This window comes from Cynocephalus volans, chromosome 1 (assembly GCF_027409185.1).
Source record: "Cynocephalus volans isolate mCynVol1 chromosome 1, mCynVol1.pri, whole genome shotgun sequence".
NCBI lineage: Eukaryota > Metazoa > Chordata > Mammalia > Dermoptera > Cynocephalidae > Cynocephalus > Cynocephalus volans.
In genome coordinates this window covers 46,151,248-46,164,916 of record NC_084460.1, presented here as the reverse complement: position 1 = coordinate 46,164,916, position 13,669 = coordinate 46,151,248, and the positions used below count along the sequence as shown (strand labels likewise).

At 42.2% G+C, this 13,669-nt stretch overlaps 1 protein-coding gene across 1 annotated transcript in view; it reads left to right on the top strand.

Annotated features, from left to right (window-relative positions):
* ATP9A (ATPase phospholipid transporting 9A (putative)) overlaps positions 1-13,669 on the top strand; it is a 126,003-nt gene that overhangs the window by 25,677 nt on the left and 86,657 nt on the right. The window contains exons 2-4 of the mRNA XM_063092336.1: positions 98-242; positions 2,097-2,210; positions 9,310-9,418. Coding sequence (XP_062948406.1) covers positions 98-242; positions 2,097-2,210; positions 9,310-9,418 — 368 coding nt within the window. The remainder of the gene's footprint in view (positions 1-97; positions 243-2,096; positions 2,211-9,309; positions 9,419-13,669) is intronic.

Below are 13,669 nucleotides of genomic sequence, written 5' to 3'. Positions count from 1 at the left end.
GAGAAGGGTGGACAGGTGTGGGCGTGGCCTTGGTTGTGTGGGCGTGGCCTTGGTTGTGTGGGCGTGGCTTGACTGTGTGGGCCTGTCTTTCCTACAGGTGCTGTGAGTGGCTGAGATGCTGTGGGAGAGGGGAGCCCAGGCCCCGCACTGTCTGGTTGGGGCACCCCGAGAAGAGGGACCAGAGGTATCCTCGAAATGTCATCAACAATCAGAAGTACAATTTCTTCACCTTTCTTCCTGGGGTATGTACAGGCAGGGACCATGCTCTTTTCTTTCTCCACCACAAATACATGTGATGGTACCAGTCTGAGAAGACTGAGGTCCTGGGGCAGATTTTGTGAATACCCTGTGTCTTCTCCATGACACCTCAGGCACTGGTCATTCATCCTCCGTGGCGTGAGGACCTGCAGGGGGCTGCCTTCTGTCTGCAAGGCTGTGAGACTCCACGTGGTTGGTTAGAATAACTTCACATTTATTTGATGTGTTGGGCCTAAGAGTGAAAAAGATATTTTGGGGACTGAGCAATTATAAGCAAAATATTGGAAAAGAATATCAGCAGTGCTTAAATATTTTCCTTTATCATCACGAAACATGTACTCAATATAGGAAAGTTGGGAGATTACAGTAGAGAGACAAAAATAAAGATACATTTTATTAATTTATTTATTTGTGGCTGGCTGGTGTGGGGATCTGAACCCTTGACCTTGGTGTTATAACACTGTGGTCTAACCCTTGGGCTAACCAGCCAGCCCTATTTATTTTCTCTCTTTTTAGCTTTTTCTCTGCAGACAGGTAAACACATTTTAATCCTACCATCTAGAGAGAGAATGTCTATGAACATTTTTGCTAATAAATGTGCCTGGAGCCATAACAGTCCCCACATAAACTTACACACGTCCATGGACTCATACTCAGCAACCCCCCCCCGCAACGCACGTATGCATTACATATCCATTTATGCAGCATGGCCTCCACATACACACCAGTTGACGTTGAGAAGCAGCAGCTGCCATCACCTTTGATGCAGGAAGGGAACAATGGTAGCATTAGATGTTGAGTGATCATGCAGAGACACAAATATACTGCAGCATAAGGTCCATTTGAATGTGTTTTTAACAGTGATTTCTGACTATATTCATTGCTTGCTGCCTCAGCCCACACCCTCTTCCACCCCAAATCTCAGTATCTTAAGTCAGGAGAAGAATTATTTCTCATCCAAGGAAAGTCTGATGCAGACTGGGACACCCTTCTCCATCTGGTAGCTATACCATCTGGAATACTTGACCATCAAAGTCGCCATGGTGGGGCAAAGGGCACGGTGGCTCTTAACTGCCTTAGCCTTGAACAGACACGATACTTCTGCTCATTGCTCATTGGCCACAGCTAGTCGTGTGGTCTCAGTCTCACTCCCCAGGCACATGCCAGCAGTTCCAACTCTGCCAGAATCCAACTGCCACCCTGAGTAGGATTGTACTATATTGTTTTATGGTGTTGAGATCATATTGTGGATATAACTTTTTGTTTTCCTATTTTAATTCAACCTTACAGTGTAAGCATTCCCCACTACAAGCTCTTCCTAAACAGCATGTCGAGTGGTCCACCTGTACTTACAAAATACACAGTTTAAGAAATAAAACATAACAGATATAGTTGATGCCCCCGCATGGCCCTCCCCAGTTGCATATCCCAGCCAGGAAGTAAAGCACTGTCCTGAAATTGGTGTTTACAATTTCCATGCATATCTGTATTTACCTTTTTACTGTTACAAATGATATTTTTATTACCCATATGTGTTTTCCTAAACAACATATGGATGGGCTGGCTGGTTAGCTCAGTTGGTTAGAGCCTGGGGCTGATGACACCAAGGTCCAGGGATCAATCCTTGTATCAGCCAGCCGCAAAAAAAAGAATAGGGAAAAAAAAAAAAAAATCATACCTAAACAACATATGGAAGTGTTGCAGCTTTATGTGAAAGGTATTATGTAAGTTGCATTCTTGTGTAGGAATGTTTTCAAATATTATTTACTTCCCTCTAAACCGTCCAAATCTCATCAGACAAGTCCTGAATGTCTCCTGTCTTTCTCTCTGTGTTCCAGGTACTGTTCAACCAGTTCAAATACTTTTTCAACCTCTACTTTTTACTTCTCGCTTGTTCTCAGTTCGTTCCTGAGATGAGACTTGGAGCACTCTACACCTACTGGGTTCCCCTGGTGAGTAAATCAGTGGTGTTGTTTGTTCAGTAACCTCAGAGGTTTGGTAATAGAAAGTTCTTTGTTTCTCTCACCCAAGCATCTGGAAAGGGATAGTGGCCCTTTAAGGGAAAGGATGCCCTCAAGCCCACACACTGGGAGTGCCTGGGATTTGACTGTTGCAGCCATTTGTGCACCACAGGGACAAACCAGAGCAAAGCCTGTGCAATTCATTTGGTCACTCGGTCAGCTGTTCACTCATTGGTTGTTTCAGCAAATATTTATTGCATGCTTATTGAAGAAGGTACAGTTCAAGACTCTGGGGACTCGGTAGCAAGTGAGAAGACAAAGCCTCTGTCCTCATGGATTATATTATTTGAACTGTTTTCTGAGATCCCATTTCCTGTTTGTAGAGTATTTCAGTGTGAGGGGTTGCAAAAGTAACAGAATCTGTGCTTTCATGTACACAAAGTGTAGCCAAACTAACTGGCTTCTCCATTCCATTCCTTCCCTTGTCTCCTTTTCTTTCTTCCTTCTTTTTGGCAAGCAGTTTTTGAGCACCTACTGTGTGCCAGGCACTGTGCTGGCTGCTGGGAGTGCAGCCATGAAGGAAATAGATGAAAATTCCTGCCCTCAAGGGCTGGCCCGTGGCTCACTCGGGAGAGTGTGGTGCTGATAACACCAAGCTGAGGGTTGAGATCCCCTTACTAGTCATCTTTAAAAAAAAAAAAAAAAAAATTCTTGCCCTCATGGAGCTGATATTCACAGGGGATAGACAATAAACAGAGCAACAAAATGGTTCCAAATTGTGGGAAATGCTATGAAGATAAGAAATTAAGGTCAGAGGATGGACGTGGAATCCCAGGCACATTTAGTATTTTTCTGATGGATGAAGGTAAAGGGTGGGAGATGTGGAGGGGGCAGCCTTAGCCAGGGTGGTCATGAAAGGCTGCCTGAGAAGGTCATGGGAATAGGCTGGGAGGGTTAAGAATATTCCAGGTGGCAGTGATGCAAAGGTCCCGTGGTAGGCAGACCATCTGAGGAACAGAAAGAAGCCCAGTGTGACTAAAATGTGGAGGGGATGGAACTGATATCCCTTTTCTTCAAACAGACACGTATCAAAGTATAGTTGCTGTTTATATCTCACCAAGCAGGACTCGGGGAACTCTTGGATTCTCTGCTCACAAATCTTATAAAATTTTTTAATTAAGAGAAAGTTGTAAAAATAGAAAAGATTTAAGCCTCCTTAAAGAAACAAAACCAAATAAACTTTTTTATTTTGGTAGCAGGTGAGAGATGATAAGGATTTGGTGCAGAGATACCTATGGAGTTGGGGTAGCCAGCTGCTAAGGGACCCGTAAATGGGTCTTTACACCTGTGCATGCCAAGTTAATCAGACAAGTTATGCCAGCAACTTTAGCCCTAGAAGAGGAGGGGGAATTATTTCTTCCACACTAGCAACGAAGGTACTTTTGGGATGCAAGAGCAGATCCTTCCTGCTCTGAGTCATTTGTGGATGAGGTAGGATGCTGGGAGCTAGAGAACCTTTGTCTGACCATCCTTCCCTGGGATAGCAGACGCTCCTGTCTGTGTCCGGTGGCATGCTTAACCAAATGCTAGGTGGTGCCTGTGCTTTTAGGCACTGAATGTTGTGATCATCTGGAAGCTGTTGTTGCCTTCACCCTGCAAAGGCTGCTAGAATGAAGCCTTGGGAGCGTATGTCCTGTCCAGGTGGAAGCAGGCACTGTGCTCATTTCCATCAGGGATACATGGACCAGGAGTTGCCAGGCCCAAGAGTTGGAAAGTTTAGAGTTTTACGTGAAACACCCTAACTTTATTTTAGTTTTTTAGTTCCACAGCTGTTTACTACATATTCATGTAAAATCAAACCATAAGTTACTTATTTTTAAAAATTTAGTCTATAATATATACAAAATATCATATATCACACTACCTTCTATTATCTTTTTAAAGTGTAAATTATTTGAGAGGTTATACAGTCACATGATTTAAGAAATGCAAAAATGTCTCTAGTGAAAATTCTGCTTCCATCCAGTTTTGCCCCCAACATATTGTCATTCATTTCTTGTCCATCCAGTTTCTTTATCAACAAACCAGCACAATGAATAAAAATTCTTACACCTTTTTTCCTTTTTAGAGAAAAGGTAACAGAATACACATAGTTCTAAGTCAGTTTTTCTTTTTAATTTCCAGTATGCCTTTCTCTTGATTTTTGAATGTTGACAACTCATTAAAAAAAAAAAAATTAAAGCACTATGTGAAGTGGACCCACTCCTGATGGTCTGTTGTTCAAGCTGCCCCTTTGTAATCTCTGCTCTGGTTGAAGATAGGAGTGTCTCTTACTCCTTCACCCTAGTGCTAGCATGGAACCCTCCAGACCCCATCTCTCAAGCCTTGTCCATTGGATTCTTCCCAAAACCAGTTCCTGCCACTCTCCCTACTGCCTCCAAAGTGGCTTCTGTTCATTTTTCTTTTCTTTTTTTTTTTTTTAATTACAAAGGATCTCATAATATTGGAACAAAAATTTGGAGAGCCAAAAAAACACACACAAAGAGGGGAATAAAAATGGCTGTGCAGCCACTACCCTGAGATACCCTGTTTATGATTCTGCTGTGTTTCCTTCCAGTCTCTTCTTACCTATGCATGTGTTTTATACACATTATAACATGCATTGTATTAAACTATATTCTGTGAGGGCACATGTTTTTAAAATTGAGATCCCAAGATGTCCATGAGGGCAGCCGTGTGTTTCCCTCTCCTTTCTGCCATTTGCATTTCAAGTACGATATACAATCTGGTCTGTGCTCTCTCCTCCCCTTGTCCATCTGCCCAGTTTGTAGTATAGTCCCATCATCTGAACAGTTCCTGAGGTACAGACATATTAGCATCCCCACAGTCTCATTTGCATTGTTAATTGGCATCTGTGGTGGACAGGGGACTTTAGCCACATTTGGCATAAATTTTTCCTTATCTTAACCAAGATTAATGTACATATGGCTAAGGGGAAGTGGAATTATGCAAGAATTTAAATGAGAAATAGCTAGGTAGGAAATAAGATCAGCTCTGTCGAATTCTTTGAAGGGTGGTTATTGGAGGCTCCTATTTACTAGAGGGAAAGGGGCTGGTAGGAAAAAAGAATTTCTCACTTGACAAAGAGAACTTGGGGCCTAAGGAGAATAAGGAGCTTGTCAAGATCACACTAGGATATAAATTATTAAAGGGACCAGGGACATTCTCTCTTTTTCCAAGGAGAGGAGTTTGGAATATATGGTGGGCTTTGGGGTATATGTGTGGTGTAGGGGGTACAAAGATGTTCCTTGCAGCATGGTTTATATAACTTCAACATTGCAAACAAGCAAATGTGCATCAAAAGCTACCTAAATGATGATATAACCATACTATGCAATGTTGCCTAGGAGTTGGAAACCACGAGGTGGCTCCATCTGTGTTAACATGGGAAGATATGAATCATATTTTTCTTTTCATGAAAAAAGTAAGTTGCAAAATAACATGGACAGCATTCTCCAATTTTTATGAGCCCCCTACCCCCAACACACACAACGAATATTTGTACATACTTAGACATGTAAATACATAGAGGTCTGGAAGGACCTTCACCAAAGCCAGTGGTTATCTTTGGAGCTGGGAGTTGCCTTTAATTCTTTTGTTTTTGATCTTACTTTATGGGGACTTCTATCTTAAGTCCCCTCAGCTCCCTTCTGGAAGTTGGTGAGTTATAGGAAACTAAATAGATAAGATGGGCACACAGGGTGTTTGAGGCCCTTTCGAATGAGGTTGTTCCCTTCTACAGCAGAGGCCAGATTGTACTTGGGGTTGGTGAGTCAGGAACAAGGGGTTAATTGTGACTTTATTGCAAGTGCCATTCCCTTTTCCCTTTTCCCTTACTAGTAATATTCCCTGCATCAGCAGTGGAGATGAAAAACTCCAGTGTCTGCAGTGGGGTGAAGCCGGTGGGCTGTGGTGGGGACTGGGACGAACTGGAGGGCTGGCACCCTTCTAAAGAGCCCTGCCCTTGGCTCCAGCCACTGTCTCCTTGCTAAACGATGCTCTGATTTTCCAAAACGTAGGACTTTCAATGTAGTCAGTAACTGTGATTTTTAAAAATTTTTTTTTTTTTGGTGAAGCCTCCCCCTACCCCCCACCTCTGCTGTCTCCCATCTGACTCACCTGGTTTCCTCTAACTATGACTTAGGATAGGAGTCAGGCAGGTTAATAGCTAGGTTTGGGCAACCTGTGGAGGTCTGGAGGTTTCTTTTCTAACTCCACATTGTGGGCTCTGTCATAGTCAGCTTTTCCTGTGATGGTTAAGTTGGGGCATATTTGTCTTGTATTTCTGCTTCTTTTCCCAGAGACTACAGAGAAGGAGGTTTGAGGTAAAACGTGAACTAGACAGCCTCCATTTCTAGGTGACCATAGCTGATTTCCCCTAATAGATGTTAACATAGATAATGAATTTCCAGTTCTTGCCTAGAACACATTTCAAAATGCCTTCTGACCACCCTGAAAGTCCTCTGTTTCCGAATCCAGCTGTAAGCACAGTGGCTCTGAATGAGGGGTGTGGAGGCAAAGGGTTTGGATTCAGCTCTTGACTTCACTTTGAGAAATTGTGTAGTTTGAACAAGCTTTAGTTTTCTGAACCTCAGTTTCCTCATCTGTAAAATAGGGGAGATCATGCTCACTTCCTTGGCTTGTTAGGAGGATTAAATGAATTACTGCAAGTAAAATGCATCATACAGCTCCTGACATATCGAAAATTCCCAGGAAATGTTCCCATTTCAGTTTTTAAATTCTGCCACTAATGAACGGATGTTTATTGTCCAGATTAAGGTTTAGCTTTTAATAACTTTTTTCTTGGTCCTAATATGTTAGGGGGAGAAATTCCTCAAGAGGTAGCTGGAATAATCCATAACATCGTTTGTGTGATGACCAAATAATCTAGGTTTTGTTGCTGCTGCTGTTGTTATTGAGATATAATCTACATACCATAAAATGCACAGATGTTAAGTTTTCAATTCAGTGAGTTTTGACATTTGTCAACACATGTGTAAACACCACCTCAATCAAGATATGGTACATTTCCATCACTCCAGAAAGTTCCTTAGGGCCCCTTTCCAGTCACTTCCCACTCTCCCTCTAAGCAAATGCTTTTCTGATTTCTATCTGCCATGGATTAATTTTGCTTTAGTAAGTCTATTTTGATGTACAATTTTACAGAAGAGGCTTAGCACCTTCAGAATTGCTTGTTTGTGTGTTATCAGTGCCTATGATTTCATTACAAGCCCAAACAACCTTAGGCACCCCCTATTAGAGCCACTTCCTAAATATCTGTGGATATTAAGGACGTCCTAAATTGGATGGTTGAAACTTATTTCTGGACTACTTTTGCATCTCTTTGTAAAGCAGTTTCAAGCCTAAGGGGCAGTATGTCCTCTAGGATTAATGAGACGTGTGTGCGCGTGTGTGTAGAGGCGGATATGATAACTTCGGAGGCTGTGTTTATTTGCAACAGGGAGGTTAGCTAGTAGCTCCTGTCTTTGTATGAGCACTTCCCATTAGTATCAATGGGATTTAGCCAGGCCCATGCACAGAGAAATAGAAATGGGAACATTTGAAAAAACAAACAACAAAAACTCAGGTTCTGGCACAGAACCACAAAACAGCAGCATGGGGGACAATGTCCACAAACCGGGTCTATGCTCCTTCCAGAACAGGTTTTCTCTTACCTCCCTATGTGGTCTGGTTATGCTTTTATTCTGAAATGTACCCGTTTTCCTTTGGCTGCAGTGTGTACTTTACATCTGATTGGAAACAGGAGTAATCCTTTGATTGTAAAGATGGATGAGTCTTGGAGGAGGTTCACAAAGCAGCACATCTCTGGATAGATTTACATAAGAGATTTAACGTCCTTTGAATTGAAGTTAATATATTTCACGGGGTAAACAGTATGAAAATGAAATCCTCAGAGAATCATGATTGCTAACCCCTGGGTGGTTATGCTTTCTGTGTTTAAAAAATAACTTCTGGCAAGCTTTAAAAGGATGCAGAGGAGAGGGATGGCAAAGAAAATGAATGAATGTAAGAAAAATGAATTAAAGTTTTTTTGCCTTTGTAAGACGAGATAGATTGGAAATAGATTCTTCCTGTGGGTGACCTTCCGCACTCCCCCAACCCCGCCTCCGATTTTATGAGGGGAAGGTTGGGCAGTTTTCAACTTCTGTGTGTAGTTGGTACTTATACAGTTAGTACTTTAGTATGGTTTCTTTATAAAAACTTAAAATATTAAGATAAGATTGACATCCCTTTCAGTCCCTCCCCACCCTAATCCTAGTTCCCTTCCTTGCAGAGGCATGTAACCAGTAGTTAAAGAAACTGGAAAACATTTAGTAGTATAGAGAATCTTTGGTGTTATTTATATAAGCGGTGTTACATTGTGTGTTCTGAAAGGTTGACTTCCCGGCTGGTCTCTGTCAATGCAACTTGGATGTATCTCCTTCTTTTTAACTATTGCCTGGTGATTCTTCTTATCGGCTTCATCCACCCAAATTTCTGGAGATGCAGAATAATGTGGCAGTTGAGAACAAGGTGATTTCCTGCATCCAAAATCCTGCTTATTACTTAGTAGCTTTATGTCCTTGGGCAAGATTACTCCACCTCTCTGTGCCTCAGTTTCCTCGTCTGCGTGGAGATCTCAGTAACAGGAGTGAATCTCATGGGGCTGTTGGTGAGGGTGAAGTGCACTCAGAATAGTGCCCGGCACGTGGCGAGTGAGAAACATATCAGTGTTACCATCACTCAGCCGTTGCCTGTGGATGGACAGTTTGGGTGTTTTTACGTTTTTTGCCCTTAACAAACCCCGTGCGGTGGATGTCCTTTTCTGTGTGTGTCAGTGAGGGTTTCTCTCGGGTAGCATTTCTCCAGGGAGCATGTGTTCCCTAAAAGATTTGAAGGGGATTTATAGGGGGGTGCATTTGAAGTAATTCGAGGGTTCTGCCCTGCTGCCCTCACCTTTTCTGTTCCCAGCACCAGGAGAAGACATTTGCTTTCAGCCGGGCTCACCCCCTGTCCCCTCTCTCCGCAGGGCTTCGTGCTGGCCGTCACCATCATCCGCGAGGCGGTGGAGGAGATCCGATGCTACATGAGGGATAAGGAAGTCAACTCCCAGGTCTACAGCCGGCTCACAGCAAGAGGTCAGCCTCCTGGCTCCGGGGGCCACAGGGTTTCAACTCAATCATGGGCCGCTGACAGTCAGGGGAGCAGAGTTCAAGGCCTGGGCCGCGGGTGTGCGGGTGCCGTGTGGTGGGACGGTCACTCAGTTGCCCCAGCCTGGGGAGGCCTCCATCTGCCAGGACCTGGTGGGCCTCGGGCAGCACCACCAGGCCACCGCTGGCCTCTTAGCATTGGTTCCGTCAAATAACTTGCACATCATCAATGTGGAATTAAATCCAGAGCATTTGGCATCCTCCTTTGCTAGTCCCGGCCCCTTTTTCCTCCTCCTCCAGTTCACACAGGAGCCTGCCAACTGCTTTAAAAGATAAACAGCTTTTGACTGTGATTACTTTACAAATCAAACCGTTGCAACATTAGTTTTAAAAAGGCAACAGATTTATATAAATACTGCATCCATGACGATTTCTTTGAAGACATCTTATAAATCCTTGAAATTGAAATGTGAGAGAAATGTAGTCTGATCTAAAGAGAAATGACCAGATAATCTTTAATCATTGACCTCCCCCCTTGCAAGACATGAACACTTTAAATGGTGGATGGAACTTAAAAACCCACCTGAAGACACACTTGGAGAAGCCACAAGACAATCCAGCCAACGTTGACCTCTTTTTCCAACTACAATAGATTTACTTTAAGGTTGCATTCAGAAATGAGAGACTGTTACCTAAAGTTTGCTAATCTGGCTGGGGAAAAACGTAATTGATTGTCCCCTAAGATTACTGATCCCATTCAGGGATTAGTACTGTTTTAGCAGAGGCTGAAGGGAATAAAAGCTATGCCTTGCCTGCAGGAAATTGAGAATTCAGAGAGATAAGATAGATGCCTAAGGGACTTAGCACCTGAGCCAGAGTCCAACTGCTTTATGTTAGAAGCTTTAGCTTCCAAAGCAGCAGTCCGTCTATGGTTTCAGGGTTTTGAGTAGTATTCCTTCTAGGAAGAATGTTGAAGGAATATGTTTTGGGTTCAAAAACAAAAAAATTAGAATTTTAATAACATTTCTTGAGAGCATGAAAATATTTTGTTTTAGTGCATTTGAACACATTTTCATGGTTGGTGGTCTTAAAAATTTGCAAGTCTCTGGGAGAAGGGGGAATTTAGAGTTGCTATGGAAATGCTTTATTAATGCTAAACTACTGTATTGAAGACATTTTGCTACCTAAAGAAGAAAAATCAGCATAATCTTTACAAAGGCAGGTGGCTTGAGCTTTCCACGTGGGTAGTCAGAAGACCGCTCTGGAGGGTTTTTTTGTGTGTGTGGTTTGTGTATATTAAATCCTCCCTTAATAACATATTCTTACTATAACATTTAAAATGCTTGGCAACCGACAAAAGCCCCGTCGGAGAGGGTGTGGCGGATCTCTTTAGAGCTCAAGAGAAGGGGCCTTTGGACTCCATTCATTCATCTATCCAGCTCCAACTTTCCTTTGGTTCTTTTCATATTGCAATTGCTCTTCCTGTGAATGATTTTTCTGCCCTCTGCTGCACACCCTTTTCCAGCTCTTGCTCACTCAGTTCTTGAAAAGATACTAAGGGGAATTGGCAGATGGCTCTAGCATTAAAAACTTGTCTTCCTTTGTTGGCCTCCTTTTGTGGCCCTTGGTCTCTATTGTCATGTCAATGGCATGGTGGAGGAAAACAGAACACAGTTCTGAATATTAACCTAGGCCCCAGCTCTGCAATTTGCCTTGAAAATGAAAACCAAACAAAACACTGAGGAAACCGTCAGCTCAGAAAGTGATCCAGGCGAGTTGAGTTATTCGATACACTTTGTGGGGAGAGGGCCAGAGTAATAAGCCCACACTGGAAGGTTGCAGGGAGAGGAGGAAAAAGAAGCCTTTTTGGCCTTACTGTTGAATTACTAAATAATATTTCCTTGAGCAAAGCTTTTCACTACTATCTTCACTTAGTAAGTTCAAAAGCAAAATGAAGCAAATACTGTATGTGTATGTATATTCATGAAGGTCTGCTTTCCTTTTTATCACTTGAGATCTTAAAATATACTTTTCAGCACTACTCTTGGGATTCAGAATGTTCAGAAACCAGAATACTTTGATCACTAAATTATGATATTTACCTCCATGCCACATCATTTCCTGATTAATAATAGCAGTACTTGTATTATTATGGTTAAAATTTGTTTGTTTTGTAATAATTTCTAACTAGCAAAAAAAGTTGCAGAAGTCATACAGAGAACTCCTATATGCTTTTAACCCAGATTCACTAATTGTTACATTTTACCACATCTCTTTCTCACTCTCTCTCTCCTTTTTTTTTTTTGGCAGCTCACCAGTACAGGGATTGAACCTTAGACCCTGCTGTTATCAGCACCACACTCTAACCAGCTGAGCTAACCGGCCAGACCGTTTAATATTCTCTCTCTAGAGAGAGAGAGTGAGAGATAGATAGAAGTACATATCTAAAGTCACTAGAGAGGGCTGGCCTGTGGCTCACTCAGGAGAGTGTGGTGCTGATAACACCAAGGCCGCGGGTTCGGATCCTATATAGGGATGGCCGGTTCGCTCACTGGCTGAGTGTGGTGCTGACAACACCAAGTCAAGGGTTAAGATCCCCTTACCAGTCATCTTTAAAAAAATAAAAATAAAAAAAAATAAAGTCACTAGAGAGTAAAATTGCAAACATCATTTCCTTTTACCCCTGAATACTTCAGTGTTTAATTCCTAATGAGACGTTTTTCTTATATAACAATACAATTATCAACATCAGGAAATATCATATTGATACATTACTGTTAATCTTACTTACAGTCCTTACTCAGATTTTGCCATTCGTCCCTCAAATGTCCTTTTATAGCATTTTATTTCCCTGGTCCAGGAGACAATCTGGGTTTGCCAGTTGCATTTCGTCATCCTCTGTGCTTGGTCTCCTCTAACCTGGCATAACTCCTTGGTTTTGTCTTTCATGACATTGACATTTTTGAAGAGGACAGGATAGTTTCAGGCCCATTGCTCTGTAGCCTGGCCCTCGATTTTTGTGTGTTTGATGTTGTCTCAAAATTAGATTTTCACAACATGCATTTTTGGCAGGAATTAATGTAGTTTTAGGAATGCAGGTGGCACAGATTCTTGTTGGGACATTGCCAGAGTTTTAGAGGCTTTAATTTAATCAAAGTGAAAAACTTCCAAACTTTGAGAAAAAAGATTTCTATTTTAAACAGCTGAACTAAAAGCCTTGCTAATAAGGAATTCACCAGTGGGAGGAAAAATGCAGGACATTTTTTTTTTTTTTTTTTTAATGGCTGCTTCCAACATTCCTAGATCATCTTATTTCATTAAGGTATAACTTAACAACATATCAATTGGATTAATTTTTAGTGTAACTGTCATGGCTTCATAATAAGTACTGGAAGTATTTTGATAATAAAATTAGCCATCCACATGGAAATTACCTTTTATTCATTTTTTTAAAGAAATATTAGAGACTTTATCATGTGCCAAGTGTATGAAAGTTTTCTGCATTACAGAATCTGAGGCATCAGGGAAATCATAGTCCGTGGGGTGGTATCCAGGCGTGTTAACAGGTAATTACAAAAAAGTAACTAATAATTATACTTTGGTGGCATGAGTGTGGTGGTTCTCATAATTAATGTCCTCCTTTTTCACCACTGTATTTCTGGTCCTGCGTGTAGTTCCTAGAAGTCGAAAGTAGTAGTTTCAAGTTTATGCTCTGCCTGGGTTCGAGAGTCCCGCTTCCATCTCTCCTTACTGTGTGGGTGGATCCCTTAAGCTCTCAGCAAATGTAAATCAGGGATAATAATAGCACCTGCCTTAGAGGGTTGCTATAATGTAACTCTTGCATAGGAAGAGCTTAGCACTGTGCCTTGGGACTCAGCCTGTGCTGAAGAGAGGCCAGTGCTGGTGGTATTTCAGCAGGAGTTTGTCCATTGGGTGTTGGTGGTTAAATAAATGGAGGTATGAGCCAGGGGTAGTGGGAGGTTATGGGAGCCCATCAGAAAGGAGCCAATGATGTCTTTCCAAAGAGGTGACCTTCTTCCAGAAGTTTATTGGATGGAAGAGAGCAGGACTGGCTACAAGCTTCATGGGGCCCAGTGCAAAATGAAGATGTGGAGTCTTTCTTCAAAAATTAAGAATTTCAGGGTGGCTACAGGAGAGCATTAAACCAAGTATGGCACTCTTCTGAACATAGGGACTGCGCCAGTGCCCAGACGGCATGCCCATGAAGCTGGCCCTGGA